We start from the raw sequence: 21,352 nt of genomic DNA, 5'->3' as shown, positions 1-21,352 counted from the left end.
ATCTAAAGAAATTGATCACACAGCAGCATAGATTTTTAAATCGACCACATCGGGCTTGTCTAGGGCATGGGTTCTCAAACGTATTACATACATTTTTGAAGATAAATTATATTTGGCCAAGTTAATAACAGAGCAAACAGTTCTTTCAATATAAACATCTATAAAATGTGTTCACACTGGTATCATAAATAAACATAGAAAAAACATGATGTACGAGTGACTCAAACAACCTAGGGAGTGAGGAAAAGAATATGATGTACCAAAGACACACAAAAAGGGAGTGAAGCAAGGTCTAGAATTTTACTCACCTGCTTTTAAGTGGACTGTTTTACATGGATCTCACAAGAGTTCTGACCTCTTCTGTGCTGAATCTCCCTCTGACATTCCAACAGCTTATCTGCAATGACAAATGTCAACATAAAACTGTTTAGATACAGTCCACAACAACAGAAAATGCTCTAACAAATGACAAAAAAAAACTTGCTCACACTTCTCACAATTGCACCAGCTGCCCCAATACAACCATTTGCAGCTCAGCTTGACTGAATTTTACATAATGTCAAAGTGACTGATTGTGTTTGGCTGTTGGTTGGAGGCAACAGAAAATATGAAGAGGTCTTGGGACCATAGTTTCATATACATAATTAACCTCTTACACCTCTTTGGTCACACTTTAAATACCAAAGGAGTTATTTTTCCTGTTCCAACGTGACAAATTTAGTTCAAAATCAGGCCAGTTCTTATGTTATTGTGTACTGCTTTACTGTTTTTTTCTTTACCCATATCACAAAAAAACTTGTTCTTAATTACAGAATAATTATCACTAAATATTTGCACACAATAGCTACCAAGTGAAAGTGTTGTGTGTGTGAACCTACTGACAAAGCTAAAGTTAGCTTGCTACTATAGCTGTTGACCAGTTTAGAGTGAAAACTGAAAATGTAGAACACGGTTGACATATCTAAGCTATAACCCGCTATTTAACAATAACGTAAATCTTATTTTAATCTGATATGAAGTTACTTCTCGCAAAAATACCAAAACAAAGGTAACATTAAGCAACTTAATGCCGACAACATTTGACTAGCTGAAACAGTAATTAGCCTTAGTTAGCTTGGCGTAATCGTATCTCACCCACTCTTTTTAAACTGTATGCACTTTAAACCGCACATTAAAACATATTTATACATGTGTGCAGTCAAATCAGAAACAAACATATACCTACATTTCGAAAGGATATATTTTGCGCCGAAAAACTGTAACTTTTACAAGTTATGTTAGCTTGTAATACTAGAATTACTTCCTGTTTACCTAATTGCTAGCTGTTGATTGGACGGGTGGGGAAAAATAATAGCCTATTGTAGCGCATATTAATTTTATATTTAATCTTGAACATTTTGCGGCCAAGAAATAACATGTCTGCTTTATCAAGCATGTTATCCATTGATAACATCAATAGCAATATTAACACACAATTAAATAAATCACATTTATTCAATTGCGTCTGCACATTATGTGTACAGCAGACGTGAAAATGCAAAAGAACATCTAATTTCTACCTGTTAATTTTGTTGTAAATAATAGGATTACCTTCAATGCATCTATCTTCTGGGGGATTCTAGGTCACAAAGTCATAAACTGAAAACTTCATTAATATCAAATGAAGTTTTGTTATATGTATTTGTGGCTCTATCCTTCTTATTTTTGTAATGTTGGGTAAGAATGCGTCATATTTCACCACCTGATCAGTCATTTTCCTCAACTGACGTACAGCGCTTGAATCAATATACTTTCCTCCCTGCTCTCCTGGTCGTCCTGTGTAGAAAATTACCCAGAATCCTTTATTTTAAAGACCTTAGAGAGGAGGCTGGTCGGGACCTGTCGCTGTGTTGTCGTCTTATCCAGCTAGCCCATTAGCTGGCTGGTTCGTTTTTATATAAATCCGACATTTACACTTGAGGAGAATTTAGTTGCAATACGTGGTACGGTGTTTTTAAAAGTAGTGATGTTTTTGTTGTAGTGTCGTCAGTAGTTTATAGCTGTTTCCAGGCATCGACGCTAATGCTAGCTAACTATGCTAGGTTTACAAGACTGAAATATATGCGATTTTATTTCTTTCGATAGCTTAATATCTTACGTGGTATTCATGCAAGACTTGCGAGAATGCAAACAAGTCAGATGTAGTATTTTTGTTGTATAATTGACGTTCTTGTAGAGGAAACGACAGAGAGATTAGCCAGATCAGAAGCTTTAGCTTCCTACTCTGTGTTGCTAGGCAACAGAACTGTCCACTGGGTGGCTGAGGTAAAGCCTGTAATTACATTAGTGTGGCAAAATCACGCATTGACACTCGGTTATGTGCAGGAAAGTCTACTTTACCAGTGTTTAAATGATTGTCTGAAAGGAAGTGAAATGGTACCTTGCCTCACACGGTCTCCCGGCTTGTATTTTTTGACTCTTGTGTGATTAGGGGTGTAGAATCAGCACCATGTTGGTCCCCATATTCACTCTGAAGCTAAACCACAAGATTAACCCTCGCATGGTGACTATTGGGAAATTTGATGGAGTTCACCCATGCCTTACTGCAGCCACACAGGCCGGAAAGGTAAGTGAATTAAATTTTTTCACTGTTCCAACATAACTCTGAACTAGAATATGGCCTATATTGTTATTTTTCTACTTATGTACAATCTGTGCAATATAGATAGTCTGAGCAATATTAATACTGAATATTTCTATTCATCAAAAAAAATCTGTGCAGTACAACTAGTACTTATTTTTATACATATGTATTATTGTCCTGCATTCCTTAAATATTTGCACTTTTTGCACACAACTATCTTTGCTGCTGTAACAGCTAATATCCCCACTGTGGGATTAATAAAAGTTTATCATATCTCTGGTGAATTCTTAATAAACGAAATATCACAAACATAGCATTGTTCCCAAATTATACATGCCAACCATGCTATGTGACAATTCTTTTCAGGTATTTAATTTCATGCTTGTTTCTGTAGTCTTGTCATCTGAGCATCTATTTTTTTTTTTTTTTTTTTACACCATCTTTCCAAACTCCACTCTCTCTGCAGTACTTCAACATTCGCAACTCTCTCTCTCTCATTAAAAGGTTTTTATCCACAACCCTCACGCTCGTGGTCAGAGACCTGTTGCTCATCGACTGAGCCAGAGTACCCAGGACTCTGACATCTCTTTGCTCAACATCAACCAGGCAGTCACTTGTTTGACTGCAGGAACTTTGGGACCAAATACCACTGGGGACACACTGTTAGTGGGATCCCAAACTAACCTGTTGGCCTATGATGTTCATGACAATGCTGATATATTTTACAGAGAGGTGAGTGAAGTTGAGAAAAATAGGGGCTAACTCTGATTGTTGGATTTGTCCCATCAACGCTATTCTCTGAAAATGATATATAGTGGATGATTTAAAATTAAAACTGGAAAAATGTTCAAGTTTTGTTCTGTTGATTTTATATGAATACATCGTCTTTTAGTTGAAAAAATATAACAATGAATATATAATGTATAATTATGGTTAACAATGAACATTGATACAGCTGGCTGTCATAATCTGATTCTCTGATCCTTGAGCTAAGGATTTGCAAAGTATCGTTAAAATCTGGGCATGAAAAATGATTAAAGTATAAATGCTTTACACAGAGAATGGACCTAGCTCGGCTTTCAATGCCTCGTTTCTGTTGTGTGTGAATGTAGGTGGCAGATGGAGCCAATGCTATTGTGTTGGGGAAACTTGGGGACATCCCTTCTCCTCTTGCTATCATTGGAGGGAACTGTGCTTTGCAAGGCTTTGACTATGTGGGAAACGACCACTTTTGGACAGTAAGACTAAAGACACTATTAACTCAGATTGCACTTCAGTTCACGTTGATTATACAAAGAGGTTTATTTAAGTAAGTAGAGCTAGTTGTTATTCATTAGGAATTAAATAGTAACAGATCTCATCTAACGTTTTCACCGGTGGTTTCCAATTTATTTGTTTTGGCATCTTTAAAGAGTAAGTATGCTGTACTTCAAGTCCTGTCAAGAATTGTTATTCCTTTAATCAACATTTCTGTGGGATGTAATCAAGAAGTATCTTTATGCTAGGTAACTGGAGATAATGTCAGGTCTCTGGTGCTCTGTGACTTCACTGGAGATGGAAAAAATGAGGTGAGTCTTGGCTAGCTGGCAGTCTGAGACATGTGCTGGGTATGTTCCATGGCCATAATCTGACTCCAGCTGGACAGCTGTTGTCTGTCTTCCTCCTATCTCATGCATATTTCCTATAGGTGTCTAGTTTAACAGTGTTCAGAGTTTTGTATTACTATAGCTGAAACTATCGCTATGAATACGATTACAGATTCATTAATGTAATTATGATAAACTGTTAATATTGTATTTGCAGCTCCTGGTAGGATCTGAGGACTTTGACATCAGGGTATTCAAAGAGGATGAGCTTGTGTCAGAGATGACTGAAAATGAGGTAAGAAGATGCATCCAAATATGTAAATGAATTGGCATTGGCTCTGTTGTGTTTAAAAGTGTTGTATGGAAGGAGCAGTAAAGGAATAATAACTATTATCATCATTGCACTGGTAGCAGTGACATGCTGTAGATTCTCTTATTTGTATTTTGCTGCACGAGTGCAGAATAACATTTTTATTTTTTGTTTCTTCTGTCCTTCTCCACACAGACAGTTACATCCCTGTGTCATATGCATGGCAGCAGGTTTGGTTATGCCCTGGCGAATGGCACAGTTGGGGTCTATGACCGCACCGCACGCTACTGGAGGATTAAGGTATCATACCCATTTATGTATTTTTTGCGGACACAGGTCTAACCTTTGTATTTTTGGGTTACAGGCACCATTTATGTAACATTTGTCTTAATCAGATTTTTTTCTCTGCAAGTCATTGCTCTGTTTGTTCTATGTCTGTCTCATTTCCTTTGATATTTTGATGAACTCCCCAACCTTTAAGACTTTACCCATGGCTTGAATATAAATAATGTTGTCTCCATTTATTATTCTGTAATGTTTTCTTTCTGCCTCCTACAGTCTAAGAATCATGCAATGAGCATCCATGCCTTTGACTTGAATGCTGATGGGGTTGTGGAGCTCATTACTGGCTGGTCCAATGGAAAGGTCAGTGCACAATTTGGCAGACCGTCTTTCTCAAAATAACCCCTTACAATTCAGGAAACTGGTATTACATTAGATTCTTGAGAACAACGGTGACCTAGACTCTGCACTTTTTCCGGCTTCCATCTATTCTGTGATCGCATTCAATTTTTGTTCCAGATTGATGCTCGAAGCGACCGCACAGGTGAGGTCATTTTCAAAGACAACTTCTCCTCGTCTGTGGCTGGAGTGGTGGAGGGAGACTACAGGCTGGATGGACAGAAGCAGCTCATCTGCACCTCCACAGAGGGAGAGGGTACGCTGTGGGAGTCTGTCTGCGTGTTGAAGAAGCCATGGTGGAAAAAGTCAAACATGGCCAATCGCAGTCATCCTTGGATGAAAGTTTAATAAATTTGTATACATAATTTAGAAGTATCAGCTTAGAATTCTTCAACATAGAATAGGATGTCTTCATTGTTTTTCAATGTGTGTATCTCCTTAGTTCGTGGTTACCTGCCAGCCAGTAAGGACCTGAAAGGGAATCTCATGGACTCCAGCGCTGAACAGGATCTCGTTCGAGAGCTCAGCCAACGCAGACAGAATCTGCTGCTTGAGCTCCGCAACTATGAGGAGAATGCCAAGGTGCACATATTTATTCATCCTGAAAAACAGATCGGATCAGGAGGCTTTTATGCCTTGAGTGTAAATTTCCCTCTTACCTTTGAATGAACCTATGTGTGCATATTAAAATTTGTTGTGGATAATCATCGTCTCTGGAAGATTACTTTTAATAATAGTTTAAATACAAGATGTCTCAAGATACATAGGATGCTTGAGAGAGAGCCTCTATTTATTTTGTCACTCACTGGTTCAGTTGAAGTGTTTATATAATTTTGAGACATGCAGTTATAGTAATACATTTTTGTGAACATTTCCCACAGTTTTTAACAAGCCATATAGCTTATCATTTATTTACTAGTTTAAAAAAGTAAACAATAAAGTTAACTGGAGTTCAAACCATCAATACCCATAATTGTAGAACAGTTAAACCATAACAGGCTAAAGGACCAAAATAATTTCAAAATCTGTCCATTTAATGTAATGTCCTTCCATTTTATTTCTATGTTGCTCTAAGTTTTTCTATTTTTCTTTTCTATTGCACTTAAGCTCAACTATGTTAAATATGTAGATTTCTGTTGTTATTTTAGTTCTAACTGCTGGTTTCATTAATTCAGTTTCTTTAAATCCCTTTGTGTTTGAGAAATATCAGATTTCATATACTGTAGATAATTGCAGGATTCATAAATGATCCATATGTTCTTTTATGCCAGCGTTCACACAAACTGTCATATTTATTTCAGGGTGTGTCGCAGATGAACAGCGGGGTGGGTGTCATACCAGCCAACACTCAGCTCCAGACAGCGCTGTCGGTGAAACCTGCTACAGAAACCCAGAAGGCTCATGTAGAGCTCAGCATTTCAACACCAAATGGTAGATTTTTTTTAACATCTAAGCTGAGAATTTTAAGCCTGTCAAATATGGATAAGTTCCATTCTGATTGAGTATTCACTAATAATTGCCTGATTCTTTTCTTTGTCCTTTCCAGAAACCATTATCCGTGCAGTGCTCATCTTTGCAGAGGGAATATTTGAGGGTGAGAGTCACGTTGTCCACCCCAGTGCCCAGAACCTGTCAGGATGTGTCCGAGTCCCCATCGTTCCCCCAAAAGATATACCAGTGGATCTGCACATCAAAGCCTTTGTTGGAGGGAAAACTAGGTAGGACATGTGTGAGAAAGATAACTGTCATAACAGTAAGTGAAATCATGCTGCATTGTCAAGATTATAGTTATTGCAGTTTCCACCCCATAGATTTACAATAACGTTGCTATTTTGTCTTCTGGCTCCTTTACTGCTCGTCTCTGCACTTTCTTTTTTTGCTCTTTCCAGCACCCAGTTCCACGTGTTTGAAATCACTCGTCAGCTGCCTCGTTTCTCCATGTATGACATCACGGTTGACTCCTCAGCTGCTCTGCCCAATGGAAGGGTCACATTTAGCATCAATGACCGACCGCAAAGGGTGGGATATCAGGATATCTCTGGGAAGGAGAACAATTTCAAGAGTGATTCTGTTCAGTTCCACAAGGCTGAAAACTGTGTATTAAAAGCTTGTATCTGCTTCTAGGTGGTAATGTGGCTGAATCAGAACTTCCTGCTTCCAGAGGGAGTCGAGAGCCCAGATGTCACCTTTAATTCACTGAGAGGAGGAGGTTTACTCTCCTTCAGCATGGCCAGCAATGGACAGGTACACACAAATATAACAGCCATGTGTTTAGTTTTAGTCGTAATTCAGAATTATTGGCTGTTTGTTGTTGTATACTGACTTTTCCAACACTTTTAAAGAGCAAAATTTAACTTCAAATTATGAAAAGAAACAAAACACATGAGCTTTGTTGAAGTACACTTGTATACACAAAATCACTGTGATTTATAAGCTTTGAAAATACAAATGAACTCAGTGGACTAGTCGCTTACGTTAACACTGATATCCACAATGCCAACAACTCATTTAAGTTCTCACATTACATTCTACTTTGATTAGACATCCATTCACTTGAGAGTAATGAATTATATTCATAATGCTGTGTAACAAAAATCAAATCATATCATGCACTGCACTAAAGCCATCTTGTATTAATTTGGCTTAGAGCTGTACTTTCCTTAGAAGTTTACAGCTATTAGAACAAAGTTGCAATGGCCCTATTTCTGTTAAATCAACAAATATAACTCTGTTAAATAATTTATTTTTCCAATCTGTCCAATCAGATCACCCTGAGAACAGATGACATTGACTTAGCGGGAGATCTTGTCCAATCACTAGCTTCCTTCCTGGCAATAGAGGACCTGTCAGCAGAAGCAGACTTCCCCGCATACTTCGAGGAGCTTCGCACTACACTCACTGAGGTTTGACTTCTCACAATCACACATTTTATGTAGCCACTAAAAGTCCAATATATTGTTTATGATCAACTTCACAATGCATCTTCTGAGTGCAAAAGCATTTATTCACAAGGATTTTGTCGTAGCTCAGAGAAGTCAAGTGAGATAATCATTCTTGATATGACAGAAATAAGAGTATCGCCCATCTAGTCTCTGTTTTGTGTGAACGACAGGTTAGGCTATTTATTTATTCAGTGGCACTTCAAAACACAGTTAAGATAATTCTGCTTTATGATGTTTGCTTTGATTGAACACTTATACCTGATTCATGCTTGTGTTGGTAAGAAACTCCACTACCCAGAGCTGGAGTTCAGGATATGTTCCTGTATTCATGGTCAGGGGTTACATCCCACTTTTGTTGAGACAACTGTGAAGAGAAACCAGGGGCTATTGACAAAAAGTAGATTACAGAAATGTTTCTGAAAACTGAATTTTATCATGTAATACAGCGTGACTATGCTAGGCCACATTTTCCCCTTATTACCAGCCAATTATTTATTGCACTGCTGTGGTAAAATTAGCTACTGTGCAAGAAGTGTTTCTACTTTGTGCAGGAGCTCTGGTTATTTTCTTCTAAAGTACACCAGGAACGTGTTTTTGCTTCTGTGTATTAGTACTGGGTCTTAAACGTGTGTGTCCTAGGTGGATGAGTTCCACTCCGTCCATCAGAAGTTAACTGCAGCTATGGCCGATCACTCCAACTACATCAGAAACATGCTGGTGCAAGCGGAGGATGCTCGCCTTATGGGTGACATGTGAGTTAGCACAATATTTACAGAGTAATCCTTTGTAAGACTTGCAGCAATATGGACATGTCACTGTAGAAAAACCACGTGTAGTTCATAATATTTAGGATGGCTGCATTCTATTTGGATTAGCCACTTCCACTTGTGCATGGGCTAAAAGACTTACAGTAACACTCGGTGTCATTATTATTACTATTAGTTCCACTTCCACTGCTTTTCCTACTGCGACACGTGCTGTGAAAATTACTATTATATTGCAAATTCTGTTGATTTCTCAATCCATGCAGTGTTTGAATCCGAATGATTGTATATTTAATCTTAATTTGAGTCCTACTTTTTCTTTGTTCTCTGGAGGACAACTATGAAGAAGCGCTACAGAGAGCTGTACGATCTAAACAGGGACCTTATCAACGAATACAAGATCCGCTCTAACAACCACAACGCCCTTCTGGCCTGTCTCAAATCTGTCAACCAGGCAATACAGCGAGCTGGCAGACTCCGAGGCATGTAGCATTTTTTGTCGTCATATAATCATGGTGTAATAGTTTAAGTTTCAAAAGCAGATGTCATTTTCTGGAGATTTGGCTCAGACCTGTAAAAAACCTGCTAATAATATTTAATATTACAATTATAACGCAGTTTGAGGGCGAGGGGGGGCACATTAATACCGATTTCAGAAACACTGACTGTATGTCTATGTTTTGTATGTTTTTCTCTTCAGTGGGTAAACCCAAGAACCAAGTGATCTCTGCCTGTCGAGACGCCATCAAAAGCAATAACGTCAACGCACTCTTCAGGATCATGAGGGCCGGCACTGCATCCTCCTGAGGCTGGAACGAGGAGGAGAGATGCAGGAACCAACCGATAGATTGAAAAGTCGGAGAGACGTTCGCAGGCACACCAGATGAATAACAGGATACAGTTTACCAGCCAGGATGTTTCACCAGGACGACGAGCCCGAAACAAGAACTAGGACTGTGAAAAGGGGACACTGTTGCAGCCTTAATCCAAGCTTTCCATGACTTAGCAACAGCCTGGCAGCAACATTTGGCACCAGCTCCTTGAAACTTGAAATTCTGCTAGCTGACAGAAAAACAAAATGCTGACCGTGGACTTAGTGCAGTTGTGAAATAGTCATCCATCTCCGTGTAGCAGTGCGGCTGTCTGGAAGGGCTTGATTTAGCTCAGTAAATAACGTCAAAGTAATGTAGGTGTGTGCAAGTGGTGAAGGCGGATGTGTTTGCAGGACCAAAACACACACAAAACTCACATGCAGTTGGCTGCCTGATAGCGTCGCTAGTAAAGACTGACAGAAAAAGTAGAGCCTGATGCCTGTTAAATGTACTAGAGGTGTCGCAGGTGATGTTGCACATTTGTCTGAGAAAATGTTTAAACTTCGGAGACGCCTTCCAAACTGTTTCCAAACTAAGACGCGAGCATTTGGAGAGAATGACGACGTGCTGGACTGTTTAACTCAGCCGACACAGTGATGTTTAGAGAGAGAACAGCTGGAGCGAGACGGCGAGCAGCTTCGAAGAGTCGTGCCATTAAAGTCACTCGTGGCCCTGATTGTTCACTTGCTCTCGAGTAGGGATAGATTGATTATCGTGGCCAATTATCGATATCTGTATTTTTATTGACCGATTGTTGATAAATTAAATCCGCTACTTCAAGTCTGATGCAACCTCCTCTCTCTGTCTGTTTCACTCTGTGGTCTCAGAAATGTCTCTCAGGCAGCAAAAACAGAACAAGAAACACAACCAGGAAATTGTCATCCCTCCCAGTGGCTGAGGCTGTGCTAATGGCTAGCCTGGAAAACAATAATTAATAATGCTTTAAGATCTGGACCTCAGTGGGCAATAGAAGTGACAGAACAGAGAAATATTAAGAAAATAGTGAAGAAAAGCAGACGTAACTGCAGGAGACAAACTGATCAATCACAGTTGATTCCACATAAACAGAGGAGAGTGTCCTAATTTAATCACTCCTATTTCTATTTTACATATTCAGTTATAGCCACCCTTATTAATGAAGAAGCCTAGGTATGAAAGACAGGTTCTCTGCTATCACATGCAGTTAAAAAAAAAAACATTTAATGTATACCGCTTCCAAATATTGGTTTTTGGCCATGCTTGATTAATATCGACATCGGTATCGGCCCTGGAAATCCCATATCAGTCGATCCCTACTCTCGAGTCTTTGCTCCCAACTGTTGTGTGTCCATGTGTGGTGTTTGTAGCCAAAGAAAACTATTTTAAATTAATGAATGTACCAGACGACCGATGCTGTGGGTTTCACTTGTTTACCTTTTGTAGATTATACTCAAGAGACTGTAAATGTACTTTACATGTGTTTGTGGCAGAAATGATTATTAAATTAAATTTTAAACACTTGTAGCTGTTACATGAGTTTGTTGCAGAATCATAAAGGCATGATTTTCCTCCCAGACAAGTTGCACAACTGTTTATTCAAACTGTACCTCTGGTTGAATTCGAATATGTGAGCTAGAATTAGTGCGTATAAATACAGTGAGGCCTGTGCACAGATATTTTAATCTTGTTTTCTCACTCTGGATATCCGTTATAAATGGTCTGAATGTCTCTTTCAAACTGCAGCACAGATGTTAATGTTACCCAACAAGTCTTGTAGGCGTGATATGTTTTAAAGACATTATGAGAGTGGTTTCCTGTGTTCATATTTATTTATTGGGGTTCTATTACTTACTAGTCACAGCTGCTTTATACTGGCAGCCACTTTGCAGCTAAACCCCAGCAATCACTTTTCAGTTTTTTGCTCAAGATTAATTTGTAGTGTTTCTATTAATCAGGCTTGTTTTGGTAAAGTATCTGGCAATTATTATGGTTAGAAGAGTGTCGCAAGAGTTCAATTTCTATCACATTCACATAGTTTTTTTTTCATTGAATATAGCCGCATATCATGGTGAAAAGAAATTAGTATTTGTATTAAATGTTTTTTCTAAAGGTCAGAACCATCTCATTGTTATTCCTCACTTCAGTTTGTCTGCATCCCCAGCTAATATACCACTAAATGAATGATAGCATGATGGGAAAAATTAGAGTTGAGTGAAATACAGGCCAATTTTTGGATGTGCATTGTTTTATTTTGTCAGTAGAGCTATAGTGTACCCTGAATCCAGCATTTTTTTCCCCCTCTCTGCTTTTCCCACCCTTTTCTCTGTATAGCTCTGAATGCACAGACACGTGTCGGCCACCAGCTGTAGCCTATAGGTGCTACGTATGGTTCTGGAAGGACACGGTGTGCCGCCAAAAATTACTATTACTGCTCGTCCTGGGAGTTTCTTCTTGTGTGTGCTGACTGTGCAGCCTGAGGCAATTTTATTTACATCTGTAGCCACTCGTTTAAACCTGAAAGTGCTTTTTTTTTGACAAACATAATCTAAAATGTGTCTTGTAGCATAATAAAAGAAGGGGACTTTCTTTAGAGAGCAGCATCTTAATCTGCATTTTCAGCAAAAGGCTGCAGAGACACAGTCAGAGGCTTTGAATGCTAAGTAGTGGAGCATATGTTCTCCCTTTCTTTCTTCTTCTGTCCCTCCGGCTTCCTCCTTCCTCGTGCCTTCTCATCTTCATTTCATCCTTCTTTCTCCTGCTCTCTTCTCCATACAATCTCCAAAATCAAAACTCCCAATCAAATGCTGTTAGAAGTCATCAACCGTGATTAAAATACCATTGAGCAATACCCAGGACTGTGCGTCTCTTTGGGGTTTTCTGTAGCTGGACCTCATCTCTTCTGGGAAACAAACACCACAGAACAGTGACTCATGTTCTAACATTCCCTCCGCACTCTCCACTTTTATTTGTTCTGTTCTTTTCTGTCTCACTTCTACTTCTTCCAGTGTTTCATGTGCTGGCATCTGTAAGGGGCCAGTTTAAATCACGTGGCTGGGCCAAGGGATGACAATGATGCATTCAAGTGCTTCTGTTCTGACTCAAAATATGTAAACATATGGACTTCTAGATACGCAAAAGTGGAACAGTTTGATCATTTTGATCACGATCTTGCTGTCTTTACACATTAAAATGTCAAATTCACAATCTTTTCCTTCTTTTTGGTTATATTAACTTACATTTACTATTAATTTTGATGCATTCAGTGTCAGAATTCAGTGACAGAATTGAATTGAGCTTGCAATATCCACATAGTAGTGGACATTTGCTTAGATAAAATAAAATCTGAATAATTTACTTCGCTGTTTTGTTTGTTTGATACACAAATTCAGCCAATAATTTGCATTTTACTTATAAAAACGCAAATAAAATAGCACAGATAAGGGCTTGTATTTTCGTTAAGTTGGAATTTCCTGCAGCACCTGAAAGCACCATGCGCGCAGCGGCAGCTCGTAAAGCCTCTCAGCTCCAGGTCAGACAGTTTGTGTATTAACCATCCGCCCCTTTTTTCTCAGACTCATGAACACATCATCTTTGCTGCTCTCTGCTCTTTTGTTCGCTTCCTCGCGGGATCTTTGCGTTTGGAAACTTTGGAGGTTCAGTTTTGCTGCATGCGTAACTGTGCAAAAGCAGCTTTTTTTGTAGTTTCTGCAGCACAGATGTTTCCAGTTTGGCCTCCTTCTACTCCTCTGTCTGCCTCGTCTGGTAAGTTTGAATAACTTGCATTACTTACAGAACTTTGCACACAATTTAGGATTATAAAATAAGCAGAAATGTTGTTGGTGAGGTACAAAGAAAAAGTAGACGGAAAAAGTATTTTCTTTGGGGAGAAGTTTTGGATCTTGGTCATGCATGTCAGGAATCTGCACAAGCTGTGATTACGTGTGCTGGTAGTATAACTCAGTCTACTTTATTAGACTTTTGTGATGCTTTTGTTAAGTCATGTCTGCTCCTATGATGACATAAATGCAGGGACACAGTGTCCTGTTTAAAATCACTACCTTCATGTTCAGTTACATAAGACACAGACACTCCCCCTTCTGCAAGGCTGCGGTGAGTTTGGGATGCAAATCAAAAAAAGACACTCACAGATTAAAATATCTGCAAAAGCGGTAATATCTTGAATTATTTTTGACTTTTTAAAGCTGTTTTTTCTCAGAATTAGGTGATGTGAAGCTGGTCCCAGCTATCAATCCAGCATCCATGTGTCCATTAATCATGTCCATTAATCACTGCAATAAAAGAGGTGAAAATGAGCTGTCTAGCTGTGTAAACTGGTGTCTACACGGCATCTTATTTGCTTTGATTTAAACATATTGCAAGAGAAATTGGCTAAACTGATTCAAGCCACAAAGGAAGATATTATTGCGTTAGTCATGATGACTATGAGTTTTACAGCCATGGCTTAGATTTCCTGGACAATTTCTTCTTTCCCTAATGAATCAAAAGTAGGAAGAACGAAGTAACTGTACAGTCTTTGCAGCATGGAGCATCGGAGTTTGTGGAAATGATGTTTACTTTGAATTTTTGTCCGCTGTTCTTGTGGTTGTTTAGGATCTTCCCACATTCCGGTGCCTAAGGAGAACAAGAGGACGGAGACAAACATGCTGAACACGTCAGTAAGAGTGATACACGCAAAGTCAATCTAAGTTTATTTTCTCCTAAAGTAACTTTCCAGCCCGTGAGAGCACAGCAACACATGCCCGATCCCTAGTAAACAACAGCTGGGATGTATTTTTATAAACAATCCATCAGGCTCGAGGTGCAACTCGACAATGCAGCTGAGAGGAGGAAAGAAAATCGCCACATTTTTTCACCAAATCCTGCAGAGTGATCTGCAAAACCAAATCGAGCTCCAGGTATCGGCGCCAACGGCTGTCTGAAAAGCTTCCAATGCATTGCTGCTCTAACTTCAGCCTTCAGAAGATGCTGAGGAGGATGTTGACGATGAGGAGGATCTTCCACGTGAAGGCAGATGTGATGTGCACAGTTCTGCTGCTGATGCTGTTCTGTCTACTGCTCTACGTCCACCAGGTGAGGATGGAAGGAATCACTGCTCAAATTTGTAATAAATCACACTTTTTTTTTTTTGGTTCTTTCATGGTTGCTTCATGTTTCCAGGTTGTGCTCTCCTCTGGATGGGACAAGCCGATGTGGAAGCTGGAGATTCACGGTTCTACTAGCTCCAGTCGGACTCTGCTGGGAGCCAGTGGGGCTAAAGTGAACCAGGAGTCTCAAGGGGTAAGGCTTTTAATAATTCAGTCATTTGTGTTCATATATGTGTTGTTGATTTTCTAGTTTGCCGGACTTCAGCACTGACACACAAAAAGGTGGGCTTCTAGATGAATTCAACAATTTGAAGCTTTGGTCCAGGCTAAAAAGAAATGTGAAATTATGTTTGCATCAGCAAGAGTTGCCAGATTTCTGCACAATACGATGGTAGTCTGGTCATAAGAATCAGAAAGAGTTTTATTGCCAAGTGGGTTTTAACATAGGAGCAATCTGATTTGGTGTTTTAGTGCATAAAAGCAAACACTAATATGCAGATTTTGATATTTTTTATGTGTTGCAAATCAGTAGACAGACAAAAAGTCATAAAAAGTAATAGCAATACCTCCAACGTGCAAGACTGTGCAAAATATTCACCAGAGAATGTGCAAGGTTACATAGTATGTAATGAAATGACTTGAAATGTGCAAAATGATAACAATAAACCTATTTAAAAGCTGTGTATTAACATCACACAGAGTCAATGTCTATGAATTTAGAGCGTGGTACATTAATATTACTATGAGATTAAAGATCCCTATTGCAAAAATTAAGATTTATAACTTGTTGGCATGCCCATATGCAGTTTGACATATACCACAAGACATATAGTGAGTGAAATTAGCAGCCAACACATGACTGAACATTTCCACCTCCACCAAACTACAGTTTGTCAATGGCTGTCTCAAAAACACAGATTCTGACTTCCACAGTTGCAAAATTCATGAACCTGAGGAACCAATTTTGTTAACTTGCAGGGTTTCTTTTATCATAATTTTTCTTACCGATCAGTTTCCATTTCGATTTCCATTTCCATATATTAAATTACTCCAAATATTACAACTTGCCACTGTGTAGCGTGAAGTCCTTTTGCAGTGTTCGAACAGAGTCGCAGGTGAGCTGGTGTGCTTGATCTGCAGCAAGTGGGGGTGGAGTGGATGGAGAAAGATGTGACGACTTCATTTAAGCTCTTTTAAAGCATAAAATGATTATTTTTGGTTAAAAAAACATCTGATTGTGCTACTCTGATGCACTGACATGAGTTTTTTGGGGGGGACTTCAATGGACTTAATTGTTGACACTGCATTAATTTGAGCTAAGTGCTTATATTAGCATGCTAATATGTTCATGAAAGATAATGACTACACGTCCTGCAGTTCATTCACTCTCATTAAGTGTATTAAGCCTGGTTTAAAAAGCCTAAAGAGACAGTTAAAGTCTCAGGAGAAGGGCTGTTAGTCCGGTCATCATTTATAAGATTTCATCCCACATAAAGACCCTGATGCTCGTTGTGCTCGCAGATAGACAGAATAAAATATGGAGACGTTCTCACATCCTGTCTGCTGCTGGGCTGAAATCCAGAGATGAGATCGAAGCGCTGTACAGTTTGTTCTATATGAATATTCATCCTGCATATGTTGACTGCATCAGTGTATGCACACACAATATGCCGTAGTTTATATAAATGCTCATTTCCATCTGCAGTGATTCACAGCGGTCACACATTCTAGCTCCTATATTTATATTTATTTATTTAATCATTTTTTATTCCAACAGGTAGCCTCTCTGAGATTGTGAGCTCTTTGTATTAAAAATACATAAGTATAGTCTTGATTTTAGCTAGTTTTTTACATTTCAGTCGTCTGTTTTTTCATACAAAGTACCTGAAGTCAGTTCTCTCAAGCTCAGTTTAAATTTATGATGCAGACTATCTTCTAATCTTAGTATGAGCAGAAAGCAGAATTAATGAAGCAGTTTATCTATTGGAGCCCTTTAGGTAAAATACTTGCAAAGCAGTTTCCTTCTGTCAGTTAAAGAGGACCATCCCACCGTTTCATGCATGATTAAGTGAGGAATTTATTAGCTGTAGTAAAGCACAGGTTACAATGACACAGAGTCAAAAGGCTTTAAGATGCAGAGCAAAGCATGCAGACACAGAATGCACACATATTCAAAAACAGAAAATATTGTAGGTTTAACACTTTTTAGCACTTTAAAAATTCAATTATAACCTTTAATTTGCTTGTCGGGCTCCTCAAATGGAAATGTTTCTTACTTAGGGATGTTTAGGGAACCATTTCTGAACACGGACTGATACATTTATTGAATCTTTGTTAAGATGATGTCGATTAAATTTAATATTCTCTGTCCTCTAAGTCCCCATCCAGCCATCCAGAGCCACAGCTGCCTCCCTGCAAGCCTCAACCCAAGTCTAAACCCCCTCAGTCCAAATCCAAATCTCAGTCCAAGTCCAGGACCAAATCCAAGCTTCGAAAGAAGAACGCGACGCCAACCCAGACTCCTGGCAAGCCGCTACCGACAATGCCACCGTTTGACTTTGAACGCTACCTGAGAGAAAAAGACAACCGAAACTTCAAGCTGCTCATAGACCAGCCGGAGAAATGTCATGTCGGAGAAGCAGAGGAAGAAGAAGGATCTAAGAAAGCTCCCTACATGCTCATTGCGGTGAAATCTGTAGCTGCAGATTTTGATAAGCGTCAGGTAATACAGTATGACACGCTACTCTGTGGTTCCCCTCAGCTCTACACAACTATTTAGTGTCTATAAGCTCATTATTTTGACTATTTACACATTTTTTCCTGCTCTTTAATTCACTCTCACTACTCTCTGTGTCCTCTCAGTTGTTTTCGGTAGAAAAAGTTCTGCTAAATCCACTGTACACAATCTGCGCAGCACCGATAAACAGCCAAACAAAGCCAGCAACCAGCTTGTGAACGCAGCTGAGCATTTCGCAGTTAAATAAATAGATGTTTCAGTGAGGACTTGATTAGGGAAGAAAACAGAGCAACAAAGGAGATTCAGACCCACACTGAGGTAGAGGACTCATTTACTACATAGCTGAGCAAAAACACAAAGAGAAGTTGGAAGTATGCAAAGAAAAATAAATGAGTTAAAACTAACAAAAAATTGTCATTAAAAAGCATATTAGTATAATAATAAGATTTAAGAGAAGGTGATTCAAGTAAAGCAAGAACACCTCGAGGTAAAAAGAAAAAAAAAACAAGTAAAAAACATAAAGGATAAAAATGAATCCACCTTTAGATTGTTCTGCATGCTATTCCAGGTTATAGGAGTACAGGAAGTAAAACTGAATTGCCTAAGATGAACCAGGAGTCTTCCAGTACCTGCAAAAGAATCCAGTAATTAAAGCATGTTTGATAAAAGCCAGTATTAAATAGAGCAGAGATGTAACGTAAAAGTGCAAAAAACAGTAAGGGCCTTGTGTTTGTTGTGCCTGAAAGCTTACAATGATGAATATTTTAACTATCCCTATTAAAAATTCTTAGACGTAAACAGTCACAGCTGAGGCATGCATGTATGAAAACTCACAATAATAAAAAAATGTATAGAAACGTTTCCTCAGTAACTTTCCATCTACTATTTATGCAGTGGAAAACATGATTTGTTCCAAAAGTAAACCTTTTTTTTGTCTTAATTGCTCACCAGCTTGGTCACATGATATTTAAAAGGCACTTTTAGAATGAATGATATTATTATTCCATGATTGTTTAGCATGTAAATGAATACTTGTTTGCTAACTAACATGCTTCTTAATCAAGTTAATTTAAACACAAGACACTTGTGCTCCAAACAAGAAAGATGTGCACTCAATAAAGGACCTAGGATCCCTGACCCATCACTTTACACATCAGTGAGCAGCGATTACTAACACATCACTGACCCAGGCCCGTTTAGGAGATGCTCCAGGTCGTGACCAGTGTCGATGCTACCAGTTAGCTAGTTCAAGATGCTGAATACCTAGTGCCAACTCCTAAAAAGTGACAGAAACTACACATATAGACTCTCCAAAGCTGCTAGTGCTAGCTCTAAATGCTAATGCTAGCTGTAAGACTACTACAATGTCCAAAGAAAACTTACCACTGACAAAGAAACTACGCAAGCCAGCTCACCAAACTTGCTAGTGTTACATGCTAATTCTAACTGCTAATTGCTAAAATACTTGACTACCTCAGCCAAGCTCACCACAGTAAACAATAAATGACCTTTTTCACTATGCACTCTATTCCTTTAGGTTGTCCGTCGGACTTGGGGTAAGGAGGGACAATTCCAAAACGGCGTGTCCATCCGTACGGTTTTCCTGCTCGGGGTTCCCAGGAATCAATCTGCTCTGCCTCTGTGGGATCGACTTCTGGGGTACGAGAGTCAAACCTTTCGGGACATCCTGCTGTGGGACTTTGAAGACACTTTCTTCAACCTGACGCTAAAGGAAACTCACTTTCTGGAATGGGTCAACAGCAGCTGCCCCCATGTCAAGTCAGTGTTGATAAAACTGCACAGAATCATGAGTTTTTTTGGCTTCATGCGGCTCCTGCGTGATCTTTTTATCTTCTCTCATCCAGGTTCATCTTCAAAGGCGATGCTGATGTGTATGTTAACATAGAAAACATACTAGAGATGCTGCAGGGTCAAAAGCCAGAAGAGGATCTGTTTGTTGGTGATATTATTATTCATGCTAAGCCCATTCGCCGCCGCACCTCTAAGTACTTTGTGCCAGAGTTCGTCTATGGAGGCGGTTTGTACCCGAATTACGCAGGAGGAGGAGGGTTTGTGATGTCCGGACACACAGCTCGGAGGCTCAGCTCTGCCTGCCATCAGGTACTTTAAAGTTCAAAAAAGGAGATTTGTGTCTATTTTGAGAAACTACTTGATTCACAGGGATTTGTCTTTCAGGTGGAGTTGTTCCCAATCGATGACGTCTTCCTGGGAATGTGCCTCCAGCTGATTGGCGTCAAACCGTCTCGCCATCAGGGCTTTCGGACCTTCGGCATCCCCCGGCCCTCTGCGGCTCCTCACCTCCAGACGTTCGACCCCTGCTTCTACAGAGAGCTCATGGTGGTTCACAGCCTCAGCGTCCCTCAGATCTGGCTGATGTGGAACCTCCTGCACGACCCCAAACTGAGCTGCCACAACAGCACCAACCCGACGTCTGGGCCCTTCAAATGGAGGGGGAGGACGGGTGAGGCGGTGGGGGAGGAGGCGGACTACGGTGGGAAGCAGGTGTTTGTCACACATTAGTGATTTTCTCCAGGCCCCAGTGGGATCTTTATAAGACTTGGCAAGTCCAAAATGGTCATACTGCAGGGATTTTGGCCCATTCTGAAAGGCTTATGATGTGTTCAAAAGTATGGTTGAGTCATACGTGACTGTCTAAGCTGGCAGATTGTCTCGGGGGGAAATGAACTGGCGAAATGTGCTTCAGATTTTTTGGTAAGGAAGCCTGAAGAGAGTTTAGCTGTCTGCCATCGGTGCCCCATCTGTCTTTTCACACTGTGCCTGTGGACAAACAAAATTCTGGTTTGCAAAAAAGACTGTGAGATGAGTTTTTGAGTGTATTGTGTTGCAGTTGTTTACACGGAGACCAGCAAGAGCGACATGACATAAGAAATGTGGTTAGCTGGTTTAGCCTCATTCAACATCTGTGTATCTGAGATCACAATATTCTGGCTTTCTGGACTGGATGAGACCGAACACAATAGAGACTATTGGTGAATTGCTAGCAAAGATGTTCCTCTCTTCCCTGTTCTGCCGGATAAAAGCACAAATGGACAGTTGCATTATCTGTTCCCTGGGGGAACAACAAATGAATTCTAAATGGAAACCATCTGCACAGAGGGAACCAACTGGGACCATGGTGAACACATGCCACACAAACACCGAGAAAACCTCTGCAGAATGTCGGTCGTTTTCATGTGATCACTCTGGAATTGCTTTGATTTATTTTGTACAATTCTGCGTTTATCTCTCATCTGTTCTCACATCTGTCAGTGTTAAAAATGCTGCGAGGCAGATTCATATTAAGCTGCATTCCAACACAACCATTGCTCACAGATTTAGACGGATCGCGTTTGTGTCTGTTGGAATAATTGTTGAACAGCGTCATGTTCTCTGAGCTTGTGCCTATTTTTGCCATGTTGGCCCATGACTGAAATATCTCAACTGGATGGATTGCCATTAAATTTGGTGTTGAGAAGGTGCATATTTTCATTATCTCCTGATTTTCCCCATAAGCACCACATTGAGGTTTGCAGTTTTGAGTGAACAACTACTAAATGGACTGCCAAAGCTTAAAGTTAACGTAATAATAACTGGGGTGGAACTCCGATTGTTTATTTTTACAAATCAACAAGTCCAACATTTTTATCTTTTGATAACAATTTTTCAAAACACTTCTTGTTTGCTTTATAACAGACCATAACAGATCAGTTTAAGAAAATATTATGGCTTTGA

The 21,352-nt window shown here is 39.6% G+C and overlaps 2 protein-coding genes across 4 annotated transcripts; both read left to right on the top strand.

Annotated features, from left to right (window-relative positions):
* The first annotated feature begins 1,837 nt into the window (after positions 1-1,837).
* On the top strand, positions 1,838-11,277 carry bbs2 (Bardet-Biedl syndrome 2). Of its 2 annotated transcripts, none has more exons than XM_023297818.3 (18): positions 1,838-1,982; positions 2,471-2,605; positions 3,128-3,355; positions 3,736-3,861; positions 4,129-4,191; positions 4,427-4,504; positions 4,715-4,819; positions 5,078-5,164; positions 5,321-5,456; positions 5,643-5,782; positions 6,502-6,631; positions 6,747-6,918; positions 7,090-7,219; positions 7,325-7,444; positions 7,966-8,103; positions 8,782-8,894; positions 9,240-9,388; positions 9,607-11,277. In XM_023297818.3, exons 2-18 carry the CDS (start codon positions 2,489-2,491, stop codon positions 9,711-9,713), a joined length of 2,139 nt encoding a protein of 712 aa, XP_023153586.1. In that variant the 5' UTR covers positions 1,838-1,982; positions 2,471-2,488; the 3' UTR covers positions 9,714-11,277. The 2 variants fall into 2 exon arrangements, with proteins under 2 accessions (XP_023153586.1, XP_023153587.1); XM_023297819.3 differs by having other exon boundaries at positions 1,842-1,924.
* A 2,006-nt stretch (positions 11,278-13,283) lies between these two features.
* b3gnt9 (UDP-GlcNAc:betaGal beta-1,3-N-acetylglucosaminyltransferase 9) lies at positions 13,284-21,099 on the top strand. 2 transcript variants are annotated; one of them, XM_023297821.3, is made up of 8 exons: positions 13,284-13,519; positions 14,369-14,429; positions 14,570-14,848; positions 14,936-15,055; positions 17,240-17,584; positions 19,137-19,378; positions 19,465-19,720; positions 19,796-21,099. In XM_023297821.3, the coding sequence occupies exons 3-8, from the start codon at positions 14,708-14,710 to the stop codon at positions 20,138-20,140; spliced, it is 1,449 nt and encodes a 482-aa protein (XP_023153589.2). In that variant the 5' UTR covers positions 13,284-13,519; positions 14,369-14,429; positions 14,570-14,707; the 3' UTR covers positions 20,141-21,099. The 2 variants fall into 2 exon arrangements, with proteins under 2 accessions (XP_023153589.2, XP_023153588.2); XM_023297820.3 differs by having other exon boundaries at positions 14,369-14,848.
* Positions 21,100-21,352: the final 253 nt, after the last annotated feature.

This window comes from Amphiprion ocellaris, chromosome 3 (genome assembly GCF_022539595.1).
Source record: "Amphiprion ocellaris isolate individual 3 ecotype Okinawa chromosome 3, ASM2253959v1, whole genome shotgun sequence".
Lineage (NCBI taxonomy): Eukaryota > Metazoa > Chordata > Actinopteri > Pomacentridae > Amphiprion > Amphiprion ocellaris.
The sequence above is the reverse complement of the archived record's forward strand: the minus strand, read 5'-3'. Positions and strand labels throughout refer to the sequence as shown.

What these genes read in the sequence shown, in the direction of transcription:
- b3gnt9 (XM_023297821.3), top strand. Translation starts at nt 14,708, where the DNA reads ATGCATTGCTGCTCTAACTTCAGCCTTCAGAAGATGCTGAGGAGGATG. An exon ending in TGAACCAGGAGTCTCAAGGG is followed by an intron (nt 15,056 to 17,239) that starts GTAAGGCTTTTA and finishes CTGTCCTCTAAG; the next exon opens with TCCCCATCCAGCCATCCAGA. An exon ending in AGCAGCTGCCCCCATGTCAA is followed by an intron (nt 19,379 to 19,464) that starts GTCAGTGTTGAT and finishes TCTCTCATCCAG; the next exon opens with GTTCATCTTCAAAGGCGATG.
- bbs2 (XM_023297818.3), top strand. Translation starts at nt 2,489, where the DNA reads ATGTTGGTCCCCATATTCACTCTGAAGCTAAACCACAAGATTAACCCT. An exon ending in GAAACGACCACTTTTGGACA is followed by an intron (nt 3,862 to 4,128) that starts GTAAGACTAAAG and finishes TCTTTATGCTAG; the next exon opens with GTAACTGGAGATAATGTCAG. An exon ending in CAGAGATGACTGAAAATGAG is followed by an intron (nt 4,505 to 4,714) that starts GTAAGAAGATGC and finishes TTCTCCACACAG; the next exon opens with ACAGTTACATCCCTGTGTCA.